Source organism: Lytechinus variegatus, chromosome 3 (genome assembly GCF_018143015.1).
Source record: "Lytechinus variegatus isolate NC3 chromosome 3, Lvar_3.0, whole genome shotgun sequence".
In the NCBI taxonomy this organism is placed as follows: domain Eukaryota; kingdom Metazoa; phylum Echinodermata; class Echinoidea; order Temnopleuroida; family Toxopneustidae; genus Lytechinus; species Lytechinus variegatus.
Genome location: NC_054742.1, coordinates 44814262 through 44832439, shown reverse-complemented (window position 1 = coordinate 44832439; position 18178 = coordinate 44814262). Strand labels below are relative to the sequence as shown.

Genomic DNA, 18178 nt, shown 5'->3' with positions numbered 1-18178 from the left:
GGAGTGGGAGGGGGGGGTGATAGACTTTTTGCCGAAGTTTCTTGCATGAACTCACACTTAAGTATACACACACACCCTTACTAACCTGAGCAGACCCCCACACATAATTCTTTTATTTTGCCAGCAAGTGAAGCGAGCGAGAGAAAAATAACCACTTCGTTGTTTTTAAGAGCATTTCATATGAAAATTCCACAATATAACCGTCGTTTATGACATTTTTATGAAAAATATCATCAACTGAATTAAATACAATATCATTTTTTCCTCAAAAGAGGGGGATATTGTACACGCCATCCCCACTCTCGAAAAAGTGGGGGAATTTATTACCTTCATCCCCCAGGGATTTTCTCTAATGGATATTAGAATAAACTATCTCTTTGGGGGGTTTTCTTTTTTCTTCTTCTTTTTCTTTCTTTTTTTTTTTTTTTTGGTACTCTCCATGAGAGCAAGGATCTGTCACTCGTCTTCATGCATATTCATTAATCTCTCTGAAAGCCTGAATATTCATGTTTCCTGCGCCGACACCGCGCATGCGCAGTCTATTTTCGACTTTCCAAGATGGCTGCTACAACATGGGAACATTTTGACAGCACTGGTTAATCACGTTTTTTTCTCAAAATAATTTTCAAATCAGGATTCTACAGGGTTTGTTGGTTGTCCAGGAAGTTCGTGAGTATATATGAGTAGAAATTTTTAACTTTCAAAGCATTATGTCCAAAATAAGCGAACCAAACTGACGGTTTGCGGCGCTGTCAATAGTTGAGCGTAGGGCTAGGTACCAGTGAGAATTACCAACTGAATTGAAACAGAAAACAGAGAAATTGACATGGACTGGAATAAGCAATAAGATTAATTTTTTTTCATGCACAAATTAAAAAAATAATCTTGTCACCTTTTGAGGGATTCTCCCACCTGATTGTGCTCTTGACTTGGCTACCCTTGATAGAAAACATTTGCTACAACTATAGTATGTCCACATGTTCAAAGAGTAAACATGTTTAGTATAATAATCATTAGAACAAAATTGAGTTATTTCAAAGTTCATATAATAAAATACAAAAGAGATGGTGAGTCAGTGATGTCATTGATTCCCTCATTTGTAATGTGAATTTGCAATGTGCTCATATGGTATAGGAAATTAAGTGAAATCTCTAAAGGCTTGTTCTAGGACAATTACCCCCCCCCGACAACTACCTCCAGACAATTACCCCCCGACAGTTGTCCTGATCCCCTAAATGCTATTACTTATTACAAAATTTGTTGAAATTTTCATGATTGTGATTGTTTGATATTTCATTATAGATTTACCATATCTTTTGAAGTGGATTTTATATGTATGTGTTTAAAAATCATTGTGTTTATAAATCATTGCAGAATGTAGCTACAAATTAAATTATTACATTTTGTTTGCTTTATCAGCAAAATCAGTTTATGTGATGAAGGTCACCCCAACCTCATCTAACCCTCAGATTGTAGCACAGGATGATAATGATGTACGATTTAATGTCGAGGTCAGATTCGATCGGCCGAGGACTATGAGCATTACGGTAAGTTGATTTTTCTCTTTAAAGGAAAAAAGTGATGCACACAAACAGAGAAATCCTCTTTTACAATAATTTTAGAATCATCTCATAGTTAAATTAAAATTAATCAATTACTTCAAAGTTGAGAGGGTAGAGATGAATTGAGAATTGAACAGAATTTATAATAAATCAAATGGTCATTAGATGAAGTTGCCAACATAATGCATAGAATGATGATCAGATCCTTCAGTTCTTTACATAAAATTGGAAGAAGACAGAATACCAAGTTTCAAATTGGCAATATTAAACAGTAAGTAGACCAAATGGATAGTAGACAAAATGGGTAATGTGATATTAAGAAATAGATCTGAGAAAAATAACAACTCTTAGAAGGTCAAGTTTACTTCTGAGTTTTGACATATTAAATAAATAAAAAAAAAATTCAGGGATTTATCAAGTCGACCCCCCCATTGGTATTGCTGGAGGCATTATGTTTGTGGGTTGTCCTTCCGTCCATCCCATTTCTGTCCCATGATAGCTTCAGAACTCTTTGATGGATTGACTTCACATTTGCACCATGTGGGAGTGACAATTGACTGAATTAGGTTTGGGGGTAGAAAGTCAAAGGTTGAAGGTCATAGAGGTCATTACATACCTTAAATGCCTTCTCATGATAACTCAAGAACCATATTTACTCTAAATTTGAGTCATGTATGCATATAGAGTAAGGGTGATCTGATACGTTTCACAGGTCAGGGGTTCAAGTTCATAAAGGGCATTATGCATCTTAACCCTATCTAAGCCGGGGTATTTTGGGAGTTCCTATGGCCAGGGGGGGGGCCTCCCAGGCCCCCCCTAAGATCTCGGCCGTCGATCGCACGATCACGCCAAAGATTGGCATGTGGGTTGTCTGGGACATAATCTACAAGATTGTATAGTAATTCATTTCGTGCGAATCGTTATTAAGTGATTATGCTAATTTATGCGTAATTAGTATGCGAAATCATACTTTTTCCTCTAACTCCCTAAATAGAGCTCCAAATGTACTAATTTCTGGTATAGAAACTCTTTGTGGTGTCCTTAGCAAGTTTGCATGAAAAAAATTGTGATATCAAATCATTTTCCTATGTATTATATTGTTTTTTGCAATTTCTTATGTATTTCTTTGTTTTTTACCTTTTGTTTTTCATTGTTTTTTCAATGAAATTTGTTGGGGACTCTTCTGTGACTATAAAAAGCATAAAATGAATACATTTAGACAAGCAAAACTAAAAATAATCATACATTTATGAATTTTGGTTGAAAACACAATTTGCATTGACTTTGTACATGAAATTACGTTTTTGAGCAATTTTCGGTCTGACATGCACTTACATAATGTTGCGTAATTTCGGAACCACGTAACCGAGTGACGCAAAATTGGTCTCAAAAGTTGCGCAAGACTTGAAAGTAGCAAGTCAGCCAGCAGCGCATTAAAAAAATTCGCACGGCGAAAATATCGCGCGATTCCTTGAGGGGGGGCCTCGGAGCCCCCCCCCCGGCCTAGATAGGGTTAAAGTACCTTGTACTTGAGAAAGCTCTTTGAGTATTTGAGGTAGCAACTTCAAAAATGGAAGATGTTTGCTTACTGGAGTGATAATAATCTGATATAGATTTGGTTAGACAGAGATCAAAGGGCGAAGGTCACAAAAGTCATTCATATATTCAAACATATGATTTTTTTATAACAGTACTCAAGGACAGTCTGAAAGACTGCATGATTTCAAACTGGGTTTATGTATGCAAGCATATTGACAATAATAACATATCAAAGATGTTGTGGGCTTCCTATTCTTGGAGAATAGCAAACTAGTACAGAAAATTAACTGGCTTATTTTTTTGCTGTTTCTTAATGTTCCTTACTCTACCTACTGAATGGTAAGTTCCAATAAGTTTTATCATTCAAAAGTGAATTATACCCTGATACTAATGTCAGAAATATAATGCTGTAGACCTGTAAAGCTAAATGGTGATTATATCATAATACAGTTAAAGATCAAGCACACTGTGACAGATAATGTTGAATCCATAAAAGTCTTCTTATTTTCAATGAATAAGAATTATATGGAATCTATAAGAAGTGATTCTCTAATGACTATGAGGTTAACAACCTGATGAGATTAACTTGATGGTTTCACAATATCGCAATAAAGTAAGCAATATAGTTCAAATCTGGCAGTGGCGGGGGCTTAAATTTTTGACTGTGTGCAGTTGAGAATCCATCTAGTTTATCGATCTATTTTGACAACGCAATTTTGATATTTTTATGGTTTTCACCCTTTGTTACAGGGTACTGATCTCTGGAGAATGGAGGCCTGGGCTTCAAATACCAATAGAGCAAGTGGAAGGAAACTATCTCACTCCACACAGATCCTGAATAGTGACTTTGTACGGGATACTGTGGTCACCAAGGGTACCGACAGTTCAAGGATTGGTGACTTTTCGTTTACGGTACATGCCAAAATATTTTGTAATAGATTGGTGTACCAGAGTGGTAATTGGTCTATTCTTGTCTGTGTGTCATTGACAGTGCAAGGGGTTGGATGGTTATAGCTGCATGCATTCAGGGCAGGTTTCAAACGATGTACAAACACTTTGCCATTTTGGTGCAACCATTGTACTAGGGCTCAACAGCTGATCAAAGTCAATGTTTTTGTGGGAGTTACTTATCAAATGAGAAGTCACCAGAATCATGTTCTCTATGAAACGGCTCCAAGTATCCGATACTCAGAGCTGCGAAGTAGAATAGATTTTTTGTATTTAGTACTGTAAAATGAGAGAAAAACTGGTATCTAAAGTTTCAGCTTTATGTCTTGTCGTATGGTATTCATTTAAGAATAGTGATTTTTCCCACCTAAATACCGATTTTCAGCTATAAAAGTACTGAAATGTTCCTGTTCAGGTTGGCAGCTCTAGATATTGCTTTTGATTTTATAGCATGAGTTAGGCTAGGCCAGCTTGTCAGTGTCACCACACTTGGGCTACTGGTGGCCTTACTATTTGTACCCACACAGACATGAATCCCAAATAAAGGTTCTCATGATTTATGTATTTTATTATATCATGCGATATGATACTTATATCTTGTCTGCATATATTTCTGTTTTATAGTTATCATAGAATAAAGACAAAAGCATAGATCCTAACATCCTTGGACATCTCCTAGTTGAGAACAATGAACTGTCCAAAATAGCCCTCATAAGTTGCAAAAAGCCTTTGTCCATTACTTGCTACCTTATTAAATTTCAATGGACAAAGGCTTTTTGCAACTTATGAGGGCTATTTCGGACAGTTCCTTGTTCTCCACTAGGAGATGTCCAAGGAGGTAACTGCAGATGTTGTAGTAAGTATGTAGGAAAAATACCCCCAGTTAAAAGATATAATTTTTCATGTGTGTATACATATGTAGGTCATTCTTGGCTTCATTTATTTGGTACCTTTATTAGGCATATTGTTATCTCACAGAAAGAATGTTTAATCTCCAAATAAATCACATCAGATTTACAAAATTTTCCATCTTCCCCATTCAACAAGACTGATCATTGTTATACATGGATCTATATGTAGACTTCAAACGGATATGATTACTTGGAATTCATGATTCCAAATACAAAATGTAGGCCGGGTTAAGATTTCAGGTTCAGTTGGGTTTGCTACTATACACATGACGAATGGAGAAGGAATAAAATATAATGAAATCACTTCTCATGTTGTGAACTCACATTTCATTTCAGAACCTCGAACATAGAATTGATATGAGACCCGATGTGACATGTAAGCAAGTGAAGTTCCTATGTGTCAAGCTGCATAAGGACAATCCACACCCAGATTTTGAACTTCAAGTGAGAGATAACAACCCTGATTTCCTCATGGGCTGCCTCAAACTCCAGTGTGAAGGTAAGACAATTATCATTTGATGATACTATGTGACCGCCCAATTAAAAAAAACACATGATAAGCCAGCGAATACAAACTCATTTCAAGGAGCTTATTTTGAAGCTTTAAGAAGATAATATGGCTTGTCAAAACTGATCAACAAAATCCCATTATGAAATGAACTACTTGTTTCAATGTTGCAGCTCATAGATTTTTTTTTAGTTTGAACCTAGAGATTAATATGTACAAGCATGAAATGTTGAAAAGGAGTCAGATCTGTTGAAACTCTCAACAAGCAGGAAATTTTTTTTTCTCTCTTTAATCCTCATAAGAGGTACTTTATTTGTTCACCTGATATTTACAATCGTTTTTACAAAAGTCGCATACCCAAATATACATAGATAAAATAAGGAAAAGGAACTAAAGAATTGAAAGAAACTTTGAGACTTGCTTTAAATCAAGTCTCATCTGATTATTTTCGTATCAAATAATTTCGAATTTCTGCCTTTAGATCTTTAATAAGATAAAAGGCATGAGTCTTATGTTTGTCGTTTTCAAAACATTTTCTAATATAATTTCTGTAAATTACAAATTGTGAAAAATTTATAATAAGGTTAACCACATTCATATCTTTTTTTTCTATTTCATGACCTATTACAATAATTTTTTTGTTCAAAACAATCTTAACATCGAACAAAGCATATATTAATTTAGAAACAATTTTCCAAAAAACTGTTACCACTTGACAGGTAAAAAGAAGATGAATACTGTTTTCTGGAACTTTACAAATATTACATAAAATATCATTTTTAGTTTTCCATTTGCAAAGGTTGTCTTTACTTGGTAGTATTCTATGAAGTAATTTAAAATTAAACTGTTTAATCCTGTTGTCGTTTATAAAATAAAGTTTAAACTCTAATAATCGTTTCCAATTGAATTCAAGAGGCCAGCTAAAGAAATCGTTCCAAAAATGAATACAAGGGAGGTCCCTTTTTTCCTTTTTGATCATTAAATGATAAAAATGTTTGGCTTTCATGCCATTGATTTCTATACAGTCACCTGTTGATATTTCAATAGTGCTGGATTTCGATGACATGCTATTTACGTTTCGTGCACTATTACGTAATTTGTCAAGCCAGATCTTCGGGAACGCATTTTTTATTTTCAACAATTCAAAGGTAGAAAGTAATTCTCTTTCTTTAAAAACAGTGCATATTGAATCTATCTTCTTCCAATCACCACCCGTTAGGATTTGATTAACTTTTAAAATATTGTTTTTTATCCAGTTAGGAAAATATAATACATCTTTTTATACTTTATGTTACTATTGTACCAAATAATTTCGTTTTCAATATTCGTTACTTTAAACATATCAATATACTTTAAATCATCCCATGAACAGAACATGCTTTTTCATACAAATACGATACATATCACTCTTTTTGCAATTAAAAGTCAAACAAAGAGGGAAATCCCCGCCAATTTTCTGTGTCCAATGTTCGAACAGAGTTTTCCAAGCACTGTCTTCTCCTGTCAAATATTTATTGATCCATGACAGATGTAGTGATCGACATTTAGTCTTTAAGTCAACCATTCCTAATCCCCCTTCTTTTTTCAGGATTATGACATACATTACGTTTCATCATTTCTTTTTTGGAATTCCACGAAAAATTGTAAACTAGTTTATTAATATCTTTGATTAAAAAATATTCGTAAAATAATCTTTTTATCAAAACATTGTATTCTATTGGATTTTTTTTCTTTATATTGTAACATTTATAGGTAGATGAAAAAAACTTGACACTGCATTTCAAACTTTACTCATGTATGTGTATTGATGTGGACTCATGCTATGATGATCAAATTAGTTGATATTTAAGTTGAAACCAATATACAATGAAAATGAAAAAAAATGGAAATCCATATTTTATTATCCTAAAGAGAAATCTGAGAATGAAAATATTCCCAAAATTCATTTTGCCCAATTAGAACTACAATGTAAAATATCTTGCAGAGCAAATTAATTTGTCACTTCTTTTTGTTCAAGTTCTCATGAGACAACATTGTTTTTTTTAGTAAAGACTTATGCAGGGTTCATTATTCGAGAGTGACAGAAACTTTGTTGCCATTGTAATATGGAAGAATGATGTAGCCATTTCCTACCACATTACTGTTATGATAGGTTGGGGCTATAATCATCTTTGGTAATACTACTACTTATATTATTATTGATGATAATTGTACAAAACTGCGATCAAATTGGTTCCGAGAAATTTGAAAAGAAAAAAAGGGTTTCAGAAAAAACTTAAGGGCATTTTTGTTACATTTTTACACATCGTCCAAAATACCTTGGGGTGTTGCTTATGGAGAATAATGCACACAGCACCCCCGATTCCTAGGGCCATGCCATATGGTCGTCATGCCCCTTCTATAAGAATATACCCTGGTGCTGCTGGAGATTTACCTGGGTTTATTTCATAAATCAAACTCCTTAATTAATTTATGTTTCTATCAATTAGGTGTTAACATGACTGCTGATTTGCTCTCCACCTCATCACCCTCTCGTGGTATTGTCCATCCCACATCCCTTCCTTCCCTTCACCCTTCCCCAATTCCTTCAAATCAAACAGCCGCGTCCGAGAAGATGTTCGTGGTCAATAATATAGGAATAAGTCGGGAGGTGAACTCAGCTGTGCAGTCTGGTAGGAACAATGACATGCTCCTCAACTTGAATGTGGTTCATGACAGAGGAACCTCTACCGAAGTCACCGGACAACCAGGGTGGGCTGTTCAAGCTTGGGGCAGTTCCAAGAAAAACGGAAAGAAGGCCAAAATTTCTCCCGCTAATCTAAATCTTGGGGCGGAAAGACAGCAGAATTTCGACAGGCGAACCCCGGTCAGATTCAACAGGATTCCCTACACTCTTGATCTGAATGATGGCTGTCAAAACGTAAAATACTTGTGTGTGAAGCTCTCAAAAACAGGACCTGGCTTCACCCTGAAGGGTAGACCAAATAGTAAAGCTCTCACATCATGTACAGCTTTGACATGCATGGGAGATCAAGGTAGTACCCCTTCTAGAGATACTGGTAAGTCAATAGCCTGATCTAAATGGCAGATTATGACAGAAGCTGACTGTTGACAAATTCTGAAAATCCAGAGATTGTCACTTGATATCCGTGTTCAATGATTTTTTCACTGTTTTGCTGACTTGAATTGATTCAATTTATTTCAATTCTAGTCTAGATACTTTGCATACTAAGTAAATGTCCTGAAATTCACTTGTTTCTATCCTTTTGAATCATTTAAAAAGCACCTATTATATTGATGATAACATTTGTAATTTTCATCTTTCAAACTCTTTTTTGACTGATGAGTTTGGCTTTATAATCCTAATCTTGGCTCACATCTTGGGATGAGGGTACTGTCATTGCAAGATGGACACCATGCTCATATACAAAAGCAAGTTAAAAAAAAACAGTGGTCAAGGAAAAGGGTATAAATTTCAGCAGCCTGCAGAACAGGCTTATATTTCACCCTTCCGTGAAAACATAATTTATGGGGCATTATTTATGGTATGAGAAAACATAGTGAAAGTATTTGTATAGGATTCTTCAAGTTCCAAGTAAGATTATTTTGTAGGTCCATTTTTAAAACCATCTACAAGCAGGTGTCCATCTCTACAACAGCTTCTATTGGTTCAAGTCCCAGTTTGAGCTAGCTTTCATTTCATGCTGATTACAATGTTCCATGCTTAGAAACATTAAGTATTAAGATCCACATAAACTATTGTTATTGTAATGCATTAAAATACAGCACTTACCCAGAATGCATTTGTCTTTGGCTATGAAACATGAATTTCCTATTTGTTTGCGATAATACTCTTTTTCTTAAATTTTTGCGCAGGTCGTGGACAAGGTGCTGGACAGGCTGCTGAACGCCCTCGAGTGGAATGGGAATCATTGGCTACTAACATGAACTATCCACTGACGACTGGAGAGGTGAAAGTGACCATGGACGCCACCATGGGATTCACAGCGAATTCTGGAGTGCCTTCTGGTCCTGGACTGTGGCACATGGCAGTCTATGGCAGCCGTGAAGATTCTGATTCTACTCATGATAAGTTTGGATATACTGGCAACGTTCTAACACCCAAACAGGCCAAGACCCGCATTGCACCTGGAAGGTCTACCACTATCAGCGGAATTTCATTCAGAATGGATATGTCTAGTATGATATATTTTGTTGCATTCTCTTTCAACTTTCTTTTGTTATTGTCATTCTACCATAATTTCTTTTGCAGAGAGTTGGTAGTTTTTATAATATCAGCATTTTTAAAAGTATTTTGATACAATCTTATTTTGAAGGAATCATGGAAAGCTAGCAAAGACTATCGATAAAAGATGTTGTCTTAAAATGTAATATATCGATAATAGATGTCTAAAATATTGTAACGTACAGTTTTATTGATTAGTTTAAATAAACCTAAACTTTAATTTGAATTTGTTCTTGTGATAAGAGAAGGTACATTTGAAAGATAAATTTCAAACAATTGTTACATACAAAATTTTATACCATTGTCTATGGGAAACCGATAGTAATGCTGATTCTGATTAATGGAGGATTGTTTCGAAATCTGTGAACTATATTTGGATACTTAACATGACAACATATGAGTCGTATTCGGTACTGTAGCCATAGCCGTCACCGGGTGGTGGGGGTGTGGTGGGTGCAAAAGCACTCCCCTGTCCCACCCCCTTTTTTTGGGGGGAGTGGAAGTAGTGGTAGGTGTTTTTAGAAGGGCGACCTGTCAGAATTAGTTTTATTATTCATATCTACCTTAGATTATATGAGCAGCTATAGTCACAGTGCGTCAAAGCTCATACCTAGCGCTGTAATAGCGCACCTCTAGCACTAGCCTACATTTACTCAACAATGCATTAAATAAAACATGTACTGGCATTGACAATTTTTGGGACGACATAAGGTTCTTGACCCAAGATGTGAATTTACCATATTGTCTTGCCTGAACGAAGTTCAGCAGAGACCTCAAAATCACTTTTCCTGTTAGATCTTTAGTCCTTTGGTCTGTTTAAAAATGTTAAAGTTTTTATTCAACTTCCTCTCATTACTTAATCTTTGCATCTATTATGTTCATACTTGGTAAATATGATCCTTGGGTAGTAGCACATGTGACCCCATGGGAATAAGGGGGTCAAAGATCATCTAGGAATCATAAGATCAAATGATATGAGTTCGCGTTCATCCTTATTTGAGATTTTTGTTCAACTTACTCTCATTTCATTATATCTTTATCAATTTTTATTAAACTTTTTTTGAATGATCCTTGGGTGATACCCTATGTGTGCTGTTGAGGAGGGTGGGATCAGAGGCCATCTATGGGTCAAAAGCTCAGATTTTTATTCAAACTGTCTAATGTACTTCTTTATTTCTGCATCATATGTGTTAACTCTTGGTACAAATGATCCTTGGGTAATACCACATCTTTGTTTATGAGGATCATGGGGTCAAAGGTCATCAAGGGGTTAAAAAACAAATGATATGAGGTCATGTCCATCCTCTTTTCAAGCTCTCATTTCTTTATGTCTGCATCAATTGTGTTCATACTCACTACAAATGATCTTTGGGTAATACCACACGTGTATCCTTGAGGATGATAAGTTCAAAGGTCATCTAGGTTTTAAGATCATATTGCATCTATTATTGATCACGAAATCAGGCGACCACCACCTTGTATGTGTATATATATCTAAAAACATTTGGCATTTGTTTTCTCCTTTTATGCAGGGATCGGTTGTGCTCCATATTACTTCTTGTGCATAGAGTATGGCAAAGGAACCAGCGATTCCTATGACATGGCTTATCCACGGAATGACAGAGGCGTCTCATGTGAGAGACGACAATGCAGTAAGTATGTTTGGACATTTTATGAGAAATCAATAATTGACAGTTAAGAGTACATGCAGCCATCCAACACCAACTTAATTAGGAAATCAAAAAGAAGAGTTGAGAAGACAAAAATGAAGACCCACTCTCATGAGCATTCTTATGCAGGGGCATACAAAACACATAAAAAATAACTTAATAATCATGATAATGATGATATGGATAATGAGGTGACTAATGTGATGACTAATGTTTGTGTGTGTAAAAGTGTTTCTTTGAATTTGTTTTTCAAAATAATCAGTGGACACACAGATTTTATGTTATTTGGGTAGAATTCAAAAGTTTTCGACCTGCATAGCAAATTGTTCTAAGTGAAATGGTTTTTCTTGCATATGGAACATTTATATCTCATTGAGATTAGGATTGTGTATCTGAATCGAAAAATAAATAGCAAGTAAGGGAAGATAGAAAGTTTTTTTTTTACTTTAATACATGAATAATGTAATTCTTTTTCAAATATGTTCATGATTCTGAGCCTAATCCCCAATATTTGAACCTGACATCATGCAACTTACCATGTCTGGATAAGCTACATAATGTACAGGTTATTTATTCAGACATCTGTAACTCAAGTGTTGTAAGTAAAAAATAAAAATACTAAAAACTTTGAACAATATTTATGGCTAAAAGTTCAAGTAATATTACTCTAGTCTATTCATCCTTTTTTTTCTTTCTCTTTGCAGACTAACAAGCCTGCAAATTAATCAAATCGTTCATTCGGATAGCTGAGGAGTTCACCAGATGCTGTCAAGTCATCTCTCGGCACAGTGTTTGTTCAATTATTATCTAGTCATCTTTTTATCAAGGGGGCATGAATGGTTTTACGGATTCCCACATTTTGCAAACATATCACTGATAATTATAAAACCATGTATGTCATTTTAGTAGTTCATGGTTCATATCTTGAATTAGATAGCTTTATATGCTCTTTTATACTTTTACAAAAATGAATGATCTGATATTACCTCTTGTACTGGATGGTACCCATCCAATCTTTCTTTTTTTTAATGAAAGACATTGAATGGTAGGTGTTCTGCAAACACAATGCTTTACTGTTTTCTCAACCTTTCAGCAAAGTTTTGTAAAGATATTAAGATTCATCTCTCTCAACAATTTACAATAGAACCGTAAAGCTGTTAATGCAAACCTTAAATTGAAAACTATTATATGAATATAACCATTTCATAGAGATTTTGTAACAATATCTGATTCAGTCTGACTTTTCATCGGTTTTGGACAGGGAAGAAATTCTTTGATTTTTCTTATCCATGTACATCAATACTGTGATAAAACCTACATCGCGATTCCCAAGGAAAGTTTGTACCTAATCAAATGTGACTGTAATCCACCCCCAATATGAAATGTAAATTTGTATTATTCTTGTATATAACAGTTATCACACTTGGTGTTTATATAAAATGCTGTGGATTTTTTTTTCAATACAGAAAACTTTCCCCCATGATGAAAACATTTTAAACCGCAACTCAAATGCTGACTATCGAGTGTTTTTGTTGTTGTTTATTGCATAGATCATAATTAATTTCATTAGTATGTTGTATTGATGAATAAACTACAAGAGGTGTAAAGGTATTTTCAGCAAATTTATGGCTGAACACAGAAGGGATGGGGGCAAGGAGGTGACCTAGGGATAATAAAAAGATATTTTTCTATTGCTGTGTATTGCGATTGTACACTAAGCCCCCAAGTAAAGTGAGAACCTATAAACACTTTGTATTTTTACTTCCTCAATTGTTCCCAACCACATCCTCTCAGAAAAATTGCTGGACATGATATTGGATAGAATTAAAAAAAAGAAAGTGTCATGTAATTATTACCATCCCCCTGTTGTTTCCCTTCACCCAATGCAATCACTTCCCCCAATGCATTCACTTCACCCCACCATAAAATCTGAAAGACTGTTGGAAGGAGTGTAATTAATCTCAATGTAAGATAAGTTATCAATTGGATGACAAGAAAGATGAAAGCTAAACTCTAAGATATATTATACCCTATTGTTGTAATATTGGCTCCCTTTTTGTAGAGCTTTTAGTATGAAAGGTACGTTTTAGGACTTAGAATTAGATTAGATTCAGTCTCCACCTATCTCGATCCATTCATAGGAAGTTCTGTTTTTTGGGCTGCATGTGGCATAGGTTTTGTTCAATCTGTTATTGATAGCCAAAGCTATAGCTCTGATTCAACAACAAAGTATTCATGCCCTATTTCAGACAATTAGCCAGCAACTTGCCAGTAACTAATCCTTTTTAATTCCTTTTCTATTCCTCAATGCAGATTTTGCAAAAGTTATCGTCCATGATGGACAATTATTATCTGCCATCTTTGATCATATATTCCTATCTCTCATGTATCACCTTTTTTTTATTTAACCAATATGCAACTTGAAAAGATGGATGCTTTTATGAATTAAAGTACATATCCTCTCCCTGAACAAAGCTTCTTCACTTTTTAGTTCCTTTGTCATTTATGAAGTACATGAGATCAAGTTTGCTGTTTGTGAAAATAGTGAATGTGCAAGGAAATGTCCTGTCAAAATTGGCTGGAAACTTACTAAATCATGATGGTTATGTCTTCATGATTATTTTTAAATAACCTCCGGTTTCCCCTGCACCCACACAAAAAGGAGAAGAGGAAGGGAGAGTAGAAAGGGAGAGAGAAAGGAAATGCAGAATGAGAGAAAGTGAAGGCTAAGAAGGGGTATATGCAGAGAGGAAAGGAAGGAAGGAACTTATGAGAGGAAAAGACTGATAGTTAAGAAGGAAATGGTGGGACATAGACAGAAGCCAAAAAAGGAAAGAAATCCGCTCTCATTATTTCAAATTGCCTCCCCCGTGAAATCCTGGATCCGCCCCTGCAGTGGTGCTCCTCCTGTCTTGTGTGTTTCATCCTGGAACATGAAGATATTGTGTATCATATCGACACTATAGCCATCGCTCGAATTAACGCGCGTGCAATGGTTGTTGCAGCTGCGTACGTACAGACCAGGAAGACTCCTATTCAAACCCACGTGGTTCACTGCGTCTCCAACTGCACAGGGTGGGAAATGACGCATTTGGTTGAAGTGGCTCCGTCTACGAAGACCCTTTGACTGGAACGATATATTTTATCCAGACGAACCAGCGTAGCTTTATCTATATGACATTCTAGTTTGTGGGATCAGTTAACGTTCAGATGATGACTTCCTTTCCTGCGGTGAAATAACCATTCTTTGTTGCGAGGGTTCTTTGCCTTGAGTCACTTGAATTAAATCCAATTGTTGTAACAAGTCAATTAAACTACATGTACGTAGTTCATTAAAGTGTGAAAGACGGAAAAACCTCTTAAGATCATTCCGTTTTGACACTTGACGCACATTTGACAAAACGGCGATCCTTCGTCAGGCCCATGCAGGTCTGCATTGACTACATCTTTACAAGTACTTGATTTAAAGTGACTATCAAATTTTGTGGATAACAAGATTTCTGAATCATTCGTAGCCGTGTTCAGGTCAAAGCCAATGGGGTCGTTTAGGAAACTGTTCATCTGGTCGGGACCAAGTCTTTGGATATTATCCTTCATCGTTGTTCTGTCAGCCATCATAGAGACCTCTGACGCTCAGATTCATGGGCGCAATGGACCTTTTGATCGTGTGACCCGTCTCCTACAAAGACAACAGGATTCAAAGAGAGGTCCTAGTTTGGACTTAGAGCAGACCCAGCTAATGATAGATACATTATTACAGAGGGTTGACTGCTATAGCTCAACCAATCCTGAAGTATGTGATTGGGTAAGTAGCCCACCTCTCCCAACAAAAGGCCAACTGGTCAGCCGGGCTATAAGAGAAGATTTATAAGATTCAATCATGGGGGTGGGGGTGGAGAAATTTGTGGGTAAGAAAGGAGCGGTATTGCAAACGTTTGTGCATAAGATGTACGAATTACTAAATTATAAGACACTTGACAATTATTCATTGAAAGTGAATTTTAATGTCAAAAGGTTCCCGGAAGAGTGTGGGTGTGTGATCTCTGTGTTGGTTGATAAGGGTGGGTGCGTTTGTGTATAGGGTGTGCGTGTGGGTGCCCATTTGGTGCATACCTTTCTGCATGCAAATTCAGGAGGTGTCCATACTAGCACCGTTCGATGGAAACCGATCATAGGTCAAGTGTGCGTGAGGGCCTGGTGTATGAGTGTGTGTTTAATTAGGCATGTGTGGGTGAGAGACACTAGATCGAGAGATTACTCCATGAGAACGAGTGTGGTTGCGCAATTTTGTGGATTATCCACAAATACCCCCTATGAAGGTGAAATTACATATTTCGTCACCGATACTTTTTTCTGATACGGATTTCAGTATTCATATAGGAGGGTGTGTGTGTGTATGTCGGTGCTTGGTGGTGCGCAAGTCAAGTTTACTTTCGTAAGATTTACGTCAGGACACTGAATTTCAGACCATACACAATACTGACTGACACTCAGACATTACCAATGCCATGAATACTTTGAATAAATGCAATATTAAATTGAGTCCATCACAACAAAGGTTTAATTTCATTAAAAAGAGAAAATCCAACGAACATAACTGAAAATGCCTTCAAAATAGGATCTAGAATAGGAAAAGTTAGGACATTCCAAAGTTTCGCTTAATTTCACAAAACAGTTTTGCACATCCTGATCGGTATGCAGTTGAGGAGACTGATGACGTCATCCACTCACTATTTATTTTGTTAAATGAAATATTCTATTTTTCTCCTCATTGTCAAGTGAAACAATGATTAATCCCTCCCTGAATATGTTGAATTATTGTTTAATACTATATTGTTCAAACAAGTTCGCCCTTACTGTCATATCTGTTAATAATGAAATATTGTATAATTCAAACAATTTAAAACAAGAAATAGTGAGGGACATCATCGACTGTCTCTTTGTTTGTCACTGTTTTGTGAAAAATAAGTGGAACTTTAAATGTCGTAACTTTCTTATTTTTAATCCGATTTTGATGAAATTTTCAGAGTTATGCTCGTTTGATTTTTCTCGATTCAAATGAATATTTATAAATATAAATATTTCTGAGGTGGACTTGGCCTTTAATATACACGACCTCCTGCCTGCATGTTACCACCTTTCATGTGCACTTTGTCACAATCCTTGTTTTTCTTAAAAGGAAAGTTCACCCTGACGAAAACTTTGTTGTAAAAGTAGCAGAAAAAATTTGGTAAAGGTTTGAGGGAAATCCATTAAAGAATAAGAAAGTTTCCGAATTTCACGTGTTGTTACGTCACATACATGTTATGTAATATGAAATGAATATATTTATAGTAATTTATTAATAAATTTGAATTTTAATGGTTCGCGATGACGTATGTTTAATTCTCTTTTTAGGAGCGGGTGTGAAATAAGTTTGTGTATTGATATACTGAAGGTACAATAAAAAACATTTTCAATTTCTGAGAAAATGACATTTCATTGATTTTTCTACCGTACGAAATAGGAAAGCTGCTCGCTTATGACGTCACAAATCAAATAATTCAATTCTATTCATGGGGTTCCCTCAAACCTTTGCCAATATTTTTTATCATTTTTTATGTTATTTTTACATAAAACTTTCTGTCAGGGTGAACTTCCCCTTTAACCGTAAGGGACTTCACCCCGAAAGGCCCGAAGTGAAGATTTATAAATAGGCATATGTACTTCACACGTACTTTAGAAATGACTTCAAATATTGTAATTATTGAGTTGATTATGCTGAGTATCAAGAAGAACAGCAATATTGAGAATAATGATGAAGAAGAAAAACACAAAATATGTATGCCTATTGGTAGTAATGATAATATACCAAAGTCGTATGGTAGTCATTTCTGCGTCAGAGTATTTTGATCAGTTAGTTGAATGTGAATTAATAAAAGAGAAAATTTATAAACATGAATAAATGGATACTGAGTAGCGTAATTAATAAATTAATGATAAAATTCATGACAATAATATATAACCCTGATATAGTTTTCTCTGTCAAAGAATACCATATATTAATTTCATTCAGACTTTAGCATACGAATACGCAAATATCACAATTCTATATTATTGACCATGCATTAGGAGTATAAATAAAATAGGAGATAGTAAACAATAGTGTGTATGCCAAATAAATTACGCTAATCATCGGCTAATCGATTTTGTGAACTGGGTAATGACCAAGCTTGATTCATTTTTTCCCTTTAGTATGAATAGCATTACCTTATATTCGATCTTGCTTTCATGTTGCTTTTTCTTCAAAATGATATTGTTCAATTTATTTATTTTCAAAATCTATTAACTTCGAGATAAGCGCACATGACAAACGGATGGCAAGTTGGAACCCTGAAGAAAGGATCAAAAAGCGACGTTTAATTCTAAAGTTTTACATTACCAAATTATCTCTTTTCAATGCTCTTCTTTTTTTCTTCTTCCTCCTCTATTGTTCTCCTTTTCTTTTCTTACTTGACAAACTATAAGGGGAGGTTGCCCCTGTCTTCCCCACGGTGCCACCCCTGTCATAAAAGCTACATAGAATGTACAATATACTGTCAGACTTTGGCAAAAGAACTAGTCAAAGAGCAGTATTTGTGGGAGGTTACGAAGATTTAGATCGTGGAAACTTTCCAACTGTCGAATTCCTGAATACATCCACGATGCAACCAACCTGCTTTGACCATGTTGACGGTTCAAAATGTCTTTGTTTGCATAGCAACATGGCACTGGTACAGGCTTGCATTTGCTAGAAACAAATACACAAAGAGATA

At 35.4% G+C, this 18178-nt stretch overlaps 2 protein-coding genes and 1 long non-coding RNA gene across 3 annotated transcripts in view; all 3 read left to right on the top strand.

Moving 5' to 3' along the window:
* LOC121412036 overlaps positions 1-9822 on the top strand; it is a 69644-nt gene extending 59822 nt beyond the window's left edge. The window contains exons 22-27 of the mRNA XM_041604947.1: positions 1420-1547; positions 3852-4013; positions 5297-5459; positions 7958-8527; positions 9345-9668; positions 9806-9822. Of these exons, the coding sequence (XP_041460881.1) occupies positions 1420-1547; positions 3852-4013; positions 5297-5459; positions 7958-8527; positions 9345-9668; positions 9806-9822 (1364 nt within the window). The remainder of the gene's footprint in view (positions 1-1419; positions 1548-3851; positions 4014-5296; positions 5460-7957; positions 8528-9344; positions 9669-9805) is intronic.
* A 1447-nt stretch (positions 9823-11269) lies between these two features.
* LOC121411134 lies at positions 11270-13169 on the top strand. The gene is made up of 2 exons (XR_005969427.1): positions 11270-11366; positions 12089-13169. It is a non-coding gene; the product is annotated as an uncharacterized LOC121411134 (long non-coding RNA).
* Positions 13170-14541: 1372 nt separating this feature from the next.
* The window catches only part of LOC121411133 (zinc transporter ZIP12-like), a 54827-nt gene continuing 51190 nt past the window's right edge, over positions 14542-18178 (top strand). Inside the window, exon 1 of the mRNA XM_041603665.1 lies at positions 14542-15189. Coding sequence (XP_041459599.1) covers positions 14920-15189 — 270 coding nt within the window. The 5' untranslated portion in view covers positions 14542-14919. The remainder of the gene's footprint in view (positions 15190-18178) is intronic.